The sequence below is a fragment of the Ovis aries genome, chromosome 14, assembly GCF_016772045.2.
Source record: "Ovis aries strain OAR_USU_Benz2616 breed Rambouillet chromosome 14, ARS-UI_Ramb_v3.0, whole genome shotgun sequence".
NCBI classification, from domain to species: domain Eukaryota; kingdom Metazoa; phylum Chordata; class Mammalia; order Artiodactyla; family Bovidae; genus Ovis; species Ovis aries.
In genome coordinates, this window is record NC_056067.1 from 35,230,779 (window position 1) to 35,246,561 (window position 15,783).

A 15,783-nucleotide genomic window follows, 5' to 3' on the forward strand; every position below is an offset into this window, starting at 1 on the left:
AAATTTAGGGCAGTCTGACATCATAGCTTTTAAATTAATCACCTTGCACCCTACTTTTCTCCTCTCAGTATTGGGTCTCCTTCTCTCTCTAGAATGGGCTCTTTTTGTTTTCAATCCTTTGTTGATAATCTGAAAAGACGGGTAGAGGGAACTCCATATCCTTGAAGTTAAAGCAAATCTAACCTTCTCCTCAGACTCTATAGCCCCTTACTCCTGTCTTCCAGAACTCTTGTTCCAGAGGGCAAATCCTATTATACTTCTTCCCAGGGGTATGGGTCTGTTTGGTAATCTGCATTTTTAAGGCTCCAGGATAGTGAGATGGTTCTGGAGACACTCCCTCCTTTTTCAGCCAGGTAGTTGGGACCCATGTATGACAGTCTCAGAGGGCACTGGGTGATTCACACTGAGGCTTGTGTATCACAGTGATGAGGGCCTCACTGTCTGCCATCAGAAGGGGAAAGGAGGGGAGGGGTGTTCAGGATGGGGAACATGTGTACACCTGTGGTGGATTCATGTTGATGTATGGCAAAACCAATACAATATTGTAAAGTAATTAGCCTCCAATTAAATTTAAATTAAAAAAAAAAAAGGAAGGGGAAAGGAGTCTAGCTTGTTACTGAAGTGCTTGCGAAAAGAAGGGAGGCATTGAATGCAGGAAGAGCCCCCACAGAGACAGGAGGGAAGGCCAGTCTGGAGAATGAACCTATCTGATGCCAAGGGGGTCACTGAAAAGAGCCGGAGGTCATTGGTGAAGCTGAGTCAGCTCTCAGCCGATCTGGTGCTGACTGTTGAGTGACAGAGTCTCCGGGTGGCGGTGGTAACAGTGCCCGCTCCTTTTTCCTCTGCTCTCCCCTTCCAGTGCACCATGACACTCATCTACCTCACTGTGGAGGATGTTTTCCTGCTCATCAACTACTTCAGTTTCAGCTACTGGTTCTTTGTGGGCCTTTCTGTCGCTGGACAGCTCTACCTTCGCTGGAAGGAGCCTGATCGGCCACGACCTCTCAAGGTCAGTGACTCTGGGCAGACCAGGAGGGGTGGGCCATCTCTCCAAGGTCTTGCCCCTCTCCCATTCCCCCATTCCCTCATCACACTTTACCTAACATCTCACCTCTCTTCATTTCAGCTGAGCCTGTTTTTTCCCATCGTGTTCTGCATATGCTCCTTGTTTCTGGTGATCGTGCCCCTCTTCAGTGACACCATCAATTCCCTCATTGGCATTGGAATCACCCTCTCTGGGGTCCCTGTCTACTTCCTGGGTGTTTATCTGCCAGAGTCTCGGAGGCCACTCTTTATTCGGAATGTCCTTGGTGAGCTTCTCTTTGCCTATTACACACTGTGTGTGTGTGTGTGTGTGTGTGTGTGTGTACAAAGATGTGAGCTTCTCTTTGCCTATTACACACTGTGTGTGTGTGTGTGTGTGTGTGTACAAAGATGTGAGCTTCTCTTTGCCTATTACACACTGGCTCTGTGTGTGTACAAAGATGTGAGCTTCTCTTTGCCTATTACACACTGGCTCTGTGTGTGTGTGTGTGTGTGTGTGTGTGTATACAAAGATGTGTGCATAGGTGGGTGTGATGGCTAATGGCTTCCCCTTACTAGTGATATGCTGGAGACCTGGCTGCCCCTTTTGATCTTGACAAGATCACTTTAATTCTAACTTTAGAGTCCTATTTTGTGGTTAAACACCCCCTCCCTGAAAGTGCAGTCCATGTAGCAAGACAACGAGTCACGCATCAGACCCTCTGGTTGGGTATGGAGTAGAGAACAGTGAGATTTGCTGGGGGTGAGCCTGGCACAGGGTGCCCAAGGGACAGGTGGGAGGAACCACGTACTTCAGTCAGCCTTGTGTTGTTTAGATTGGGGCTGTCATTCTGTCACTGAATATCAGTTTGCTAAATTCTCTTCTCTATTTTCATTTAGCTGCTATCACCAAAGTCACCCAGAAGCTTTGCTTTTGCGTCCTGACTGAGCTAGATGTAGCTGAAGAGAGACAGGTTGAGAGGAAAACTGAGTAGAGGCCAGAGGTGATATCCCCCAAGGCCTGGAAGGCTGCTACCTGTGGCCACAGCCACCAAAGTCCAGATTACAAGACTGTGTGGACCCAACCCTTTTGTGCTAAAGGAGGGCTGTTGGCCCACATTATGTAAGGGGGCTCAGGGCTGATGGCCTGCTCAGGTGTTCACTCTCATCGGTAAGCTTTGGGAGGAATCTCAGGGTTTGGGGCCAGCCTGAAGGTGGGGACTTCAGAGGGTGGTGGTGGGAAGAGGACTTGGGCAGTAGGGAAAGGGTGGTTCAGTTTTGTTCTGGTGAGTAGGTACAGCCCTTCCAAACACTTACTTGGTGAGTTGCACTGGGGGAGGAGGGAGTGCTAGGTTAACAGCTGGGGCTGTTGGTTTCTGAATTTGACATTTGAACCAGGAGTTTCTCTGAAGGGGCTGCTCTATGGGAAGTTTTCCTCTGACCAGGTCCAAGCACCTGACTTTAGAGGTCTGAAATGCTACCATTTCTTCCTCTGGCTCAGAATCCTTCCTTGGGGAGAGGGTTGTCTTCCATTATTTATTGATATTATTTAATCCAGAATACCAGTTCCAGCAAAGCGTTTGTCTTCATTAATTTACAGGATGTAATAGGCTGGTTGTATTTAAAAATTGAAAGTACCCCAAAGTGAGTCCCTCTAACCTTAGAGGTATCTATGTGGTGGTTGGTGAGACTCTGACCACAGATTTTTTTGCTTAGTTTTAGCACAGTTTTCTGTAAAGATTTTTTTTTTTTACTCCTGTACCAGTTACACTTTAGTATGTAGATAGGCCACATGTTAACAATCACCTGGCTCAAGTCCAGCAAGGACAGATGAACAAATGCAAGAGTCAGAAGCCTGGTAAAACTGCTACTTTGAAGGCTAATCTTTATTTTACTTGAGACCTTAGTTCTTTGCTCTAGTTGGCAAATCCCTGGTTTCTGGTATGAAGTCTAAGAAGGCAGAAACTGTCCTAGGATTCGATGAATCACTTGAATTCTTTCAGCTGTCAATGGCTTAGAGACAATTTCTGGGACCCAAGCTGACAAGTAAGTTGTTCCTCTCTGTAAGGGCTGCTATGAGGGGCTGCTGTGCAGACCCATGCAAGCCCATTGTGGTGCTAGAAGCGGTCATTTTCCTGGAAACCTCACATCAGGCTGCATCCTCCTCCTTGTCCCCGACACCAGGCTTTGTTTACATTCTGAGCCACCTTGGTGTGGGTCATCGGGACAGTGCACTCCTCTTCTGCCTGCCTCCCCTTGCCTGAGGTTTGCGGGGGCTGCAGTCTCAAGAAGAGCTTGGTACTTGTGGGAACTTGTTTTCTCCCTGTGGACATCAGTGACGACTCTGGAATAAAGCTGCTTCCACCTCCACCTGGCTCTTCAGCAGACTCAAAATCAGAAGCAACTAATTCTGGTGCTCAGGCTGCGCTTTAGCACCCAGGTGTGGCCAGTGGTACATCTGACATAATGGATGTTCCTTTATGGGCCGCCAGGCTGCACTGGATTGGACAGCCGTCCAGTGTTGCTTCCAGAAGCCCATCCTGGACCCAGAAGAACCTCCTGGCTTGGTATGTCCCCATGGGGTTCTTGTCCTTAGATTTTGAAATCAATCAATGATAAAGGCAAGAACTGAGGCAATCTACCTTTCCGAGCATTCTTCTCCACCATGCTGGCCCTAGCTGCAGACAAGGGAGTGACCTTGGTCATGCTTGCTCAATTAAGGCAATTGAGGGGAGCATGCTCACAGCTGCCCTTGGTTCTGGGTATGCCTCTGTGAGAACACAGGAGTACATTCCTCCTGTCACGGGTTGTGGATTTGCCTGACAACAGGGAGTCTTTTGCAATGGCTGACTTGCCCGGACTATGTAAACATTACTCCTGTCTGACCCAAGCTGGCACCTTCCCAGGGATCCTCTGGAGCTAATCCTTTGACTACACTTGTCTTGAAGGATCCCCCACCCATACTTTTCTTCACTGAAGTAAATGACCAGCTTATCTCAGGAACTTGTCTCCCAGTGGCTGCCAGGGAAGCAAGGGCCTCATGCTCTAGGTTCCCTCATACTTGCTTAGTGAGCCAGGTCACCCCATTACCGGATGGTGACCATGTTCTTCCCCTGTGTTGGATACAGACTTCTCCCAGGAACCCTTCTGAGGGAGGGAGGCCAGAGACTCCCTAGAGCACTACAGCTTTGTAGTATAATTAATTTCTTCGAGGTCTTTGTTGTTGATCTTTCAGTTCTTCTCATGGTGTGCTAATCCTTCTGCAGTGGGTAGTTTGTGAAGCTATCAGCCCTTTAATATTGGCAAACTTTAATGAGTTCATAAGAGCAGTGTGCACATTATAATAGCAGAGTGGTTTTCAATCCTTTGCTTCTGTGCCTGCAGAAGACTGAGATGACTGGTATTAAACCTGGAAGTTGTTGCCTGTTACTTGCAGGACTGAACTGCACCTTAGTGGATACTTAGGATAGGAAACCAAGTCTGTCTGTTGGTTTTATAACTGCAGGAGTAGGACAGAAGTGAGTAACTTTAGGAGGTTTAACAACTTCATGTAGTTAAGAATATAGGCAAAGATACACATAAAGTGAAATGGGTAGAGGTAGGATAGAAAAGCAGAAATGCTTAGGCAATCTTAGAATGGGCAGGAAGACATTTCCTTGTTTATCTTCCCTGTGAGAATGAGTCTGTGCCCCAGGGCAAGGGGGCACACCTTGAATTGAAGGTTCTGTGTACTGTTTCCCTAGACCTGTGCAACATGGTAGCTACCAGCCATAAAGAGCTAAAGTATTCAAAAAGAGCTAAAGTATTCAGTTCCTCCATTGCAGTAATCACATTTCACATGCTCAACAGCCATATGTGGCTAATGGGTTCTACTGCACAGTGCAGATAGAGAACATATTCGTCATTACAGAATAAATGCCATCTTAGTCAGAGTTAAGGCATTTGTGGTTTGGAAAGGAGTAGGGACAGAGTTTGCTTACAAGAGATACCAGTTTTGGTAACAATATTGGTCCTTTTGACAGCAGTTTGTTTTCGGTGACTGCTGTGACTAGTTAAAACATTTCTCAGTGGAAAGCCAAGTTTAAAGCCACTTGCTTTAAGTCCTCAGTGTTTGAAACTTCTCACTCCCTTTTGGCAGATGTTAGGGGGAGCAGGGAATATGGCAGGAAAACATGTAAGACAGATTTTACTTGCTCCCAATGTTCAAAGCTTTTATTAAATACATTTATATATACCTTGTTCCTTGGCACCACTGCCGGAGGAAACAAGCAATCTTTACACATGTTATCAGAGTAGGAAGCAGGGAGGTAGGGATAGCTGTTTAAAACCTCACATCACAGGCAGATTCTACTTCCTTTCCTAATGGCCATTACTGTCCAGTCTGTGCCACTTCAAGGGACTCACTGCAGCCTTTCTAGAGTCCCTCTATCAAGAGAAACTGGCTTTTACTAGAGGCAGGTAACCTGGAAAAGCCCAGTCTTAGTGCTGATAAAATGAGACTCTCTTCCACTTAACTGGTTTCAGCGTAGCAGGAGAATGGGAATGCTGGGAAAACGCCTGGGCCAGGAAGCTTCGCTTTTATAGCATTTCCCCCTGTGGACTGTAGGGTTGATTTTTTTAATTTTTTTTTTTTTTTTTAAGGGTTGATTTTTGATCAAGATAAACAGGCCCTACAGATAGTAGAAAGGACATTCCCTTAGTGCATGTTTTCCCTGTGGTGGAATGGTGCTGGTGGATATGCTTTTTCTTTCCCTATATTAGAGTAGGAGGATGCTGACTACTGTGGTGGACCCTGCAGTCACAGATCCCCCAGGGGCTTGTAGAACCTCGTGGTTATCACAGGATCATCAGTCTGAATCGAGGTCATGGGGGCTGTCATAGTCAAACTCCTTCTGCACATCCAAAGGGTATTTGCTCCACATTGGTGGTCTGCTGTTGTCTCTTTCCTCTTCGCTGACGCTGCTGTAATTGTCAGAGCCTAGAATAAGATAATAGGAATGGGCTCTAATTGTATGGTTTTCTAAATGACCACAAAAGTCCCTTCCCTTCTCAAAAAAGTGTTTTGTATTATAAAATACTTGCTAGAATATAGAACAATTAAAAAAGCAATAAAATTCTTACCATGTAAACCAAGCCCTTTAACAATAGAGTGTTTCATCATTTCTCCCCTAAGTATGGGACTTTTTTTTTTATTATAACAGTTGTAGTCATATTGCACATCTAATTTTGTTCCCTGCCACTTCCCCAGTAGAATATTCCATAGTTGAATTGTTCCTCTGTTACCAAACACCAAGCAATTCAAGGGTGGTGCCAGCGCATCCTTCCTTTCTCTTCCCTGAGGTACCTAGTCTGTGTTGTTATATTTGTAAATGCACCAATTTACAAGTACCTGAGAAAACCCTGGGACTACTCCTACTGATGAATCTCTCCAGCACTTCATTCAGAGAAGGGAAAAGGACTGTTGGTAGGCAATGACAGAACTAAGGATTTGAACCCAGGCCTGACTGACATTATACCTCCAGCAGCCCCCATGGAAACACTGGTCCTTGCATCTCCTACCACTCCAACAGCTAGTGGTTGAGCTGCTGCTGCTGCTGTTAAGTTGCTTCAGTCGTGTCCGACTCTGTGTGACCCTATTGACGGCAGCCCACCAGGCTCCCCCATCCCTGGGATTCTCCAGGCAAGAACACTGGAGTGGGTTGCCATTTCCTTCTCCAATGCATGAAAGTGAAAAGTGAAAGTGAAGTCGCTCAGTCGTGTCTGACTCTTAGCGACCCTACGGACTGCAGCCCACCAGGCTCCTCAGTCCGTGGAATTTTCCAGGCGAGAGTACTGGAGTGGGGTGCCATTGCCTTCTCCAGTGGTTGAGCTAGTGGAGCTCAAATGGCAGAAAAGGAAAACCAGCTAAGATATACCTGCCAATCTTGCTCACACCTCAGTCCCAGATCCCATCAATCCCTCCCCAACCAGGGCTGCTATTACCTACCTCTGGAATCTTCGTCACTGTTCTCCTCCTCTGGGTACTCATTGCGCCAGTTATTCTCACTGTTTTCGTCATCTTCATCATCATAAATGTCCTCTGGTTGTTGGTCGTCATTCACCTGCACATCTCAACACAAATGTGAGTGTAAGTCAAAACCTCTAAAGGTATGCTCTGAGGGAAGCTATTAGCAGACCAACTTGGAGAGACATCATTTAAGGGTGATGTGTGAAAAAGAGAAAACGGAGCAGTCTGCTAGTGGCTATAGTAACCTCAGGCATTTATAATAATTTTTTCCTTTTAAGCAAGGGTAAGAACAATGATTATGAATAGAACCTAGGGAGGCAAAGCAAGGGATTGGGTCATAAGCTTAGGCTGCTTCATGGGGCCCCTTACCAACTCCCACTCGTGGCTGTAGGGCTGCACAGAGAGGATGTTCTCAATCCATCTTGGAGTCGCCCTTTCCAAATAGTAAATGTCATACACAAAGTCGTCCTTTTGTTCCTTCTGATGCCCAGAACTTGGTCCATATTGAGAGACATTCAACCCCTCACGGATCAACTCTACACAGTTGCAGAGGATCACATCTGGGTCAGATTTCTGTAAAGTGAACAGCAGATGACACGTGCATAACCTAAAATATGGATGTTCCAAGAAGAAGAACCTAAGAGCTTGGTGAAGGAAGCCTTCCTGCAGTTCTATGTGGAATTCAAGATTCTTATCCCCATGGCCAACTAGTCTCTTTTCATTTATCTATGAAATAAAACAACAGTCTATAAAATTAACATGTAGTAGTACTTTTACAGGAGAAGCTTACAAGATAAGCGTCCTACTCTTCTGCGGGTTGACACAAGAGAGCCCACAGGAACACTAGAGGAAGGGGAGAGCCAGCACAAGTGGTTCATCTCAACCCAGGCTCTGCTTCTGCAGGTCTTCTCTGAGTTCCTTTGATATGATGTTCTCCCTTTGGAGATCCACAGGCCCACTGCAGCACCCCTAGTTGACAATCAAATGGGTCTGTATTTTGTGTGGCCACCTCTAGGGCCCTAAGGGCGTTTCTTGGACTAATACCTGGTGCCTAGTACCAGCCATCACCCACCACTAGCTTGCTCACACTGACATGCTGCTTTTGCTCACAAACTAGGAGGGGACTCGATAATCCTTTTTCTGATAGTTTGAGATGTACTGCCCCAGAACAGAACTTGCCCAGGTAAGATGTGCTCCAGTGGCAAGAGGCTGTGTTATCCAGGGTAGCATGGGTTAATTTGGAAACGAGAGGGACATGCTGCAAGTCACTCTTGACAGGTTTATCACTGAAAGTTGTACAGCTCAAACCAAACACCATATGGGGGGAAGAGGGTGTGTCCCATGGTCAAGGGAGATAGAGGGAGAGCAATGTTCTCATCTTTTACAAGCTAAACAGAATTCTTCCTTGTTCCAAAGTTAAGAACTAGACATGTCAGGTTTTGTGAAGACTCTTGAGCAACCTCAAAGCTGTTTACAAGAAAAGTTCTGACTGTAACTCACAAGTCCACAGACCTCAGTTCAAATTATGCAGCCATTAAATATTAAAAAAAAATTTACAGAAGTTAGCAAAACAAAAATGCTAGACATAGAAAATAAACCAGTTTTATTCCAGTTATCTTTGGGACGGGGGTAAAATGAATGTATTTTCTCCCACTTTATTTTTTGAGGCTACACCTGACCAGGGATTGAACCCACACCCCCTGCAGTAGAAGCAAGGAGCCTTAACACTGCACTGCTAAGGAAGTTACCTGCCCCTCCCTTTATTTTGCTTTCTTCATAAAAGAAAAAAAATTTTAGATCTAGTCTGTTTCTTTACCTATATTTTCAATTATGCTACATACTGTTGTTATTTTTCCATCTTGCCAGTCCTGGTTACCAATTTAATGGTCTAACCTGTTGTATATGTCAGTTTCTATATATAATCGTTAGCTTACATACACAGCACTGTGATGAACGTGTCATTTCTTGCATTTGAAAAATGGAGATAAGAGTATGGGTTTTGTGAGGAAAAAATGAGTTAAAGTAAAAAAAAAAATCTAGCATAGTACTGGACACATTACTTAGTATACGAACAGTAGCTTTTGTTAATACCATAGCTATTTGCTTCTGTGGAATTATTTTCCTAGGATAAATCCTGGGGGTGAGGTTGCTATCACTAATTTTAAAGTTTCTTTAGATTTTTGGATGGCTTTAGCGTGCAAACAATAAAAATAGTTTGAAAAATAGGCTCCAGTGTATTTTTAGGATGCCTGATATTACTGTAATGCATCAATTTTAAGCACTACAATCATGTACAGTTTTAATCAGAGCCTCGCCAACAGTGTTATCAGCAACGCTTTTCCCAGTCATCTAGTAAGCATAAAACCTCAAGTGTGCTTTCAGTTTAAATTTATGTTTTTTAATAATCTGCAAACATTTTTGATGGGTTTACAGTGTGTACTGCATTGTCGGGAACACCTGTGTTCAGATCCTTCCTAGCTTATCTACTAATTTTTCTTAGATTATTTAATGGGCTATTTAACTGACTTGATTCCACTGAACATGGGTTCACTTTTAAAATGTGTTAACTTATGACACAGTCTGGAATTAGTTTTGGTAAAACAGATGACTGTCATGTCCAGGTATACTAGTAATACAATTATACATTTTTTGCTTGATATATTTTGAATACAAATTTCATTTTGGGGGGCTTCCCTGGTGACTCAGTGGTAAAGAACCTGCCTGCATTGGCAGGCATGGGTTCAATCCCTGTTCCATGAAGATCACACATGCCTTGGAGTAACTAAGCCTATGAGCCACAACTGCTGAGCTCGTGCTCTAGAGCCTGGGAGCTGCAACTTCTGAGTCCACGTGTTGCAACTACTGAAGGCCGTGTGCCCTAGAGCCTGTGCTCTGCAACAAAACAAGCCACCACAATGAGAAGATCGTGCACTGCAACTAGGGGGTGGCCCCCACTCACCGCAACGAGAGAAAAGCCCAGGCAGCAACAAAGACCCAACATAGCCAAAAACTGTTTTGTTTTTCATTTTTTAAACTTCAAAAACCATTAAAAGGAATGATATTTGAAAATGTTTATTAAGAGAAGGCATACCTTATTGAGAATTTTCTATTTCTCTGATCTTATTGCATGTAGTTGACTTTGTTTTTTGCAAGTGAGGTACTAATTTAGAAAATGTAATTAGTAGAAAGTAACACAATTAAATGTGAGGAAGACGTGCATTCTAATCCTAAATCTGCCTCAAACTTGGTATGCTACCCAGGCCTGGACCTTTAATCTTTCTTTCATGAGTTTTCCCATCGGCTTTATTTTTACATTGGTCAAAATCTCCAGGGATTCCCCATCTCAGGGTGAAAGGCAAGGTGTCCTTTCAAGTACTGACTTGAAAGGATCTAGCAGATACCCTCTTCCAAGATTCCTATCTTCTCCCAACTCACTGGGCTCCAGGCACATTGACCTTGCAAACACCGGACAAATTTGGCTTCTGGGTCTCTGCACTTACAGCTCCTCAGTATGGAATCCCCTTCCCCAAGACATCTGCAGTGCCTAGCCATTCACCTCCTTCAAGTCTTCACTCAAAAGTTATTTCAGTGAAAATGACACTGAAATAGGACCACCCTTTTCCTCTTTTCTTTGCCCCTTTTATGGCCCATATCACCATGTGATACTGAAATTATATGTTTGATGTTTCTCTTCTCTACCTGAATGCTGGGTCCTCATTGCTGTACCCACAGAACCTAAGAATCAAACCTGGCGCTGAGTAAATGTCGAATGGATAACCTAACCTGAAAATTGTGGCTATCAAGCTGGATGGATCATCCATCTCTGAAGTGAGGCCACGTGTACCCTCTTCAACTGTGTGCTGACTTTGGACACTATTTGTCCAGAGAAGCCCAGAGCTCGACTCCGGGGCTGTACTCACTTTGCAGGAGATCGCGGCGGCGGCGGCGACCTCTGCATCTTCTTCGTGGACCAGGTCTAATAGCTGAAAGCTTGCGTCGTCGGCGGCTTTGGGGGTTCCTGACGCATCCTCGGACTCCAAGCTGTCCGAGGGAATTCCCGAGGATCGGTGGCTAGAGACTACTCTGTAGCGGCCTTCCTGTCGGATCTCCCGAGCAGAGGCGCGGAGATGATGGCGGATACGTTGCTGGCTGCCCTGGGACGGGCGCAGGGCGGCCCGCAGGAGCGGCTGGACTGGCTCCTCCTAGGGTGGGGGGAGAAGCAGAGGTGTGGGGCGGCATAAACAGGGGTTGGTGAAAGGGTCACGGATAAGGATGCAACCCAGCTGTACCCTAAGATCCCCTTCACAGCGGCTCCTTCCCGGCCCAATACCTGTGAGCGCACGGTGGCCACCAACTGGAAGATATTATTTTCTGCTGCTCTCTCCAGATCCTCTGGAGACGTCTTTGGAGTTTCCAATTCAACTGCGCTGGAGCGGAGGCGTTTACAAGCGAGGACCAAAGCCTCGGCGGGCTCTGCGCCGAGCTTCCGCTTCACCCGGAGGACAGCTGTACTTCCAGCCTCCATAGCGGCTGCCGTGAAGCATTGTGGGAATGTGTTGGGTGTGACGGAAAAGCTTTTCAGTTCCGCTTCCGGGCCCCGCCCCCGGCACACAGCGAGGCTAGGGAGGTCCTGGCTTCCCACGCCTGTCGCGGCAGGATGGCGGTGGCGCACGAAGTGAATGGAGCTGTTCCCGCGTCGGGTGAGACGCTGGACGGGTTGGGAAGGTGGGGTCGCGGTTGAAGGCTCGAATGCAGCCAGAAACGTACTCAGCCCACGGCCTCGGTCGTACTTGAACACTGAGGTACACACCTCTTCGGGACTCCGAAGGAACTTCTAGAGTCCTCGTGGGGAGGCTCAGAGCTCCCGAACCGGCGGTAGTGCGGGTTTCTAGGGGGTCCCCGCCTCTGCCATTCAGTCGGGTAATTGCTTCTGGCTTGGCTTGTGACTGAGCACCTTCGCGGGGAATACCTGGCGTCTCCCTTCAGCGACAGAGACCCGCGCCTCAGTCTTTGGGAGCTTCGGCTATCGCACCCTGACTGGTCCACGGTCCCCTGGTTCAAGGGGACCCAGTCACAGTGTTCTCAGTAGTTGGAAACCAGTCTGTTTACCACACATTGGTCAGAGAGTCCCTGTAAAAGCGTACACCCATCGTTTGTTGTTCAGTCGCTCAGTCGTGTCCGACTCTTTGCGACACCCGCCGTACATACTCCTTTGCTTAAAACCGTTGAGTGCATCTAGAACAAAATCAAAACACCTTTCGAAAGTCAGCATGGCACAACGGTTTGCAGAAGCCCACATGCCTAATCTCCCATCATTTCCTCTGTTCAAAGTGCTTCAGTCACTCAGACTTTTGTAACTCTGCACCTAATTCTTGACATTTTACGTCGTGTTCTTGGAAAAGTTGGGGTAAGGATTCCTGAAATATGAGCACTACACTATCATAGCTTTTAACCCGGCTTATCTTTCAGGCCTCAACTTAGATACTGTTTTTCTCAGAAAGCTTTTCCATAACTTTGTTGTTCTCTTTCATAGCACCCTGTGCATTTCCTTTTTTGCCCTCAGGTAGTCTAATTATTTTATTTACTCTTTTTCTCTCATTAGGATCTATAAATTCTTGGAGGACAAGAACCTCCTTTCTCTTTATGGTAGTCCTCCAGTCCTAATACAGTACCTGGCATACAGAAGGTGCCTAGTAAATTCTGAGTGACTGAACCAGAGGTCTACTCTGAAATCTGACTAGTAAAGCAATTAAGGCTTGGCAGTTGATTTCCATCCCCTCCTCGTAATAACCATGTGATTACACAGCTCTTGGAGAATGAGGAGGAGATTAGAGTATCCTTATCCTGACTCCAGACTGTGGGCTACTTCTGGGAGAGAGGACAAGTCATAGTAATACATGAGGGGATTCATGTGTGGAAGATACGTAGTGTTCACCCAGAGAGGTTACAGGACATAGTTTCTGTCCTCAAGCATTTATTTAGATTTATATAAAACCAGTGACTTCTTTAAAGTTCTGAAAAGACACTGTGGTCCTAGTTACAGCCTCTGCAACATCATAGCTGCAAAGAGAATTCCGTAAATTACAGTACTTTACTTCCCTTTAGCCTTTAAGTGACTTCACGATTGATTACACATGGACCAGAGGATAAGGGTTTTAGGAGTCTCCACAATATGGACCCCATCAACGTGTTTGACTTCTTGTTCAATGGAACTTCAGGTTAATTTATTAAAGGTTCATTGTGCATGATTTTTTAAGCCTATCTCATCTGGTAAAGTACTTTCTCCCTTCCCCCGTCTAAATCCTACCCATCTTTTAAACTTCTTTCTACTACAGCATTTGTTGGAAGTGTTTTCTAAAGCATATTACAGATTATGGTAGTTCTAGATACTCTCCCTTTTAATGACATTAGCTTATGAGATATGCAGAGCTGATTCTAGCAGTGCTTTTCAAGCTGTAGGTTGAAACCCTTTGGTGAGTTATTAAAACCATTTAGTGGATTATGACCTGCATGACAAATAAAAATTAAATATAGTGGACTATATCAGAGGGTCTTGCCTACATGAAGACTAAGTAATTGTTTTGTGAAACTTTATATTGCGTGTGTGTGTTGTGTCTCAAGGTAAAATATATTTCTTACTGGGTTGTCAGAAAGCTTGATAACCACTAAATTAGAGAGTAGATATACTAAAGTAGAGTTTTGCTGAAGGACTAATTGACTACTTTCAACCAGGCTAGTGACTGAGTCTTTTCAGAAAAGATTGTTCCCCATCCTCTAGTATAAGAATTCAGAGTTTACTTAGTTTAGATGACTTCAGAAGAAAGTCAATAACTCTGGCCAGTAAAATGCCTTACAAATGTTTAGGGTCTTGCGGAGTAGGCATTCTTTCTAATGTTTACAGATGATGGATCAGTGCTTATCAAGGAATGAAGGAAAGTGTGGAACACTTGCTGTTTTTTGAATAGTAAGACAGAGGGCACTGTGAGAGGCCATGTCTGCTAAGAAGTACCTTCAGACTTTGAGCTGCGGTATTGCTCTCAGAAATAGATCTTTGGCGGGAAACAGGCCATATAAGACATTTATCTGGTGACATTTCATTTATTCAAAGCCTTTTATTTTAGATGAAGAAAGTTAAAATTGCTTTTAAAATTCAGTACTGAGTAGATAAGTAATTGACATAACAGTAATATAATAACATAATAATATAACAATAGTGAGGCACTAAGAATGACAGTATAATTACAAAAAGGACAATTACTGTTACTGGCCTTTGTGGATTCCATTCTTTTCCCTTCATTCCTATAGGTAACCACTGTCATCATTCCCTATTACGCTTTTGGTGTGATCCCTGAAGACTATATTTTCTGTTGCATAATTATGAATTTCATGTGAATACAATCGTGTATACTCTGTGGTTTGCTTATTCTTTGGCTTGGTGTTATATTTTGGGGATTGTTCATGTTTGAATATTAGCTATGATTTATTTGCTCAGGTGAGGTTTACTTAGGTGATTTGAATTACTATTTCTTTGCATATTTCCTTAAACTAAATGTTTACTATTCTAAGACAGTATTGCTGACACTCCTTTACCACCACCTCAGTCTCTTTGTGTTCTCCCTTTTCCTTCTAGCCCTTTCTTCTGCTTTATTTCTCTTCTCACCTGCCTTCACCTGATGCTGTACTCAGGTGCAACTCTGAGGCTCATTTGACCCCATTGAAACCATGGAGGCCTGCTGAAGTTTCCAGATAGCTTTCTGAATTTTTGTCTTAATGATTTTTGATGTTGTGTGCTGAATATAAAACTAAGTAACTCTTGATGGGAAGATCGAAATTCTGATGAACAAATATTTTCAGTGTCTTGACATTTCCATCCATTTCATGAGTTCTTTCCCCGCCCCCCCTTGTCTTAAAAATTCATTTTCCTCTATATTTTGGGGCATTATGATTTGAATAGATTTCTGACGATCAGACTTGTCTACAAGAAGTCAGCTGGCAAGGCTGCTTTTCTCTGCTAAAGCTGAGAAGCTAATTGACATCATGAAAGTCTTCTGCGGGCGGGCCAATCCGACCACAGGATCTGTGGAGTGGCTGGAGGAGGATGAGCATTATGACTACCACCAGGAGATTGCAAGGTAACGGCTTTTTTTTGTTTGTTTGTTTTTTTTCCCCCGCAGTTCAGTGTAGCTGGGTAGGGCCATTGATCTCAAAGCAGATGCCTTGGAATCCAGTCTGAGTGGGGAATAGATTGTCACCAAGTGCTGCTGATGGGGGCAGTGTTGCTCACCAGCAGGTCTGCTCAGCCGGGTAGGTATGTGTGGGAGTTCCACAAAGTCTCATCTGTGTGGAGAGTCAGATGTTGTGTAGCAGCCCTACCAGAGCCCCAGAGGATTTGTCTAGTGGATCAAAGAGGACCCAGGGTTCAGTAGTAGTAACAGCAGTAGACGAGCTTATGAAATTTAATTATTGTGTCATGAAATGATGACACATTTATCATATGGTTAAGTTCTCTTTAATGGAAAACGTGGGGGAAAGTGGATTTTTTTTTTCCCTTTGGAGGGATATTTAAAAGTATGTCAGTGAGTTACTGTTATTAAGCAATCATTAAGTGTATACAACACTGTGTGAAGACTGTGAATATCAAAATGAAGAAGATGAGGTTCTGGTTCTCAAAGAACATGCAGATTTGTGGAAGAGACAGATATATAAAAAATTATGACACCATGACATGAAGGTCAGTGGAAATGGGCACAAAA

General features: G+C 44.6%; 3 protein-coding genes across 20 annotated transcripts in view; 2 read left to right on the top strand and 1 right to left on the bottom strand.

Moving 5' to 3' along the window:
• SLC7A6 (solute carrier family 7 member 6) overlaps positions 1–7,788 on the top strand; it is a 35,175-nt gene extending 27,387 nt beyond the window's left edge. For 7 of the 16 annotated variants that reach the window (XM_060398425.1, XM_060398426.1, XM_060398428.1 and 4 more), the window contains 3 exons: positions 860–1,009; positions 1,127–1,310; positions 1,924–6,156. In XM_060398425.1, the coding sequence (XP_060254408.1) occupies positions 860–1,009; positions 1,127–1,310; positions 1,924–2,018 (429 nt within the window). In that variant the 3' untranslated portion in view covers positions 2,019–6,156. Of the gene's footprint in view, positions 1–859; positions 6,157–7,521 lie in introns of those variants that run through there. The other 9 variants (XM_060398420.1, XM_060398417.1, XM_060398419.1 and 6 more) reach the window with 4 other exon arrangements.
• SLC7A6OS (solute carrier family 7 member 6 opposite strand) lies at positions 5,208–11,575 on the bottom strand. Its single transcript, XM_004015090.6, has 5 exons — positions 11,361–11,575; positions 10,951–11,232; positions 7,400–7,603; positions 7,010–7,124; positions 5,208–6,001 (listed from the first exon to the last, which is right to left on the bottom strand). The coding sequence occupies exons 1-5, from the start codon at positions 11,553–11,555 to the stop codon at positions 5,871–5,873; spliced, it is 927 nt and encodes a 308-aa protein (XP_004015139.3). The 5' UTR covers positions 11,556–11,575; the 3' UTR covers positions 5,208–5,870.
• Positions 11,576–11,635: 60 nt separating this feature from the next.
• PRMT7 (protein arginine methyltransferase 7) overlaps positions 11,636–15,783 on the top strand; it is a 38,626-nt gene continuing 34,478 nt past the window's right edge. The window contains exons 1-3 of one of the 3 annotated variants that reach the window (XM_060398415.1): positions 11,636–11,730; positions 13,136–13,248; positions 14,661–15,162. In XM_060398415.1, the coding sequence (XP_060254398.1) occupies positions 15,068–15,162 (95 nt within the window). In that variant the 5' untranslated portion in view covers positions 11,636–11,730; positions 13,136–13,248; positions 14,661–15,067. The remainder of the gene's footprint in view (positions 11,731–13,135; positions 13,249–14,660; positions 15,163–15,783) is intronic. The other 2 variants (XM_027978112.2, XM_004015091.5) reach the window with 2 other exon arrangements.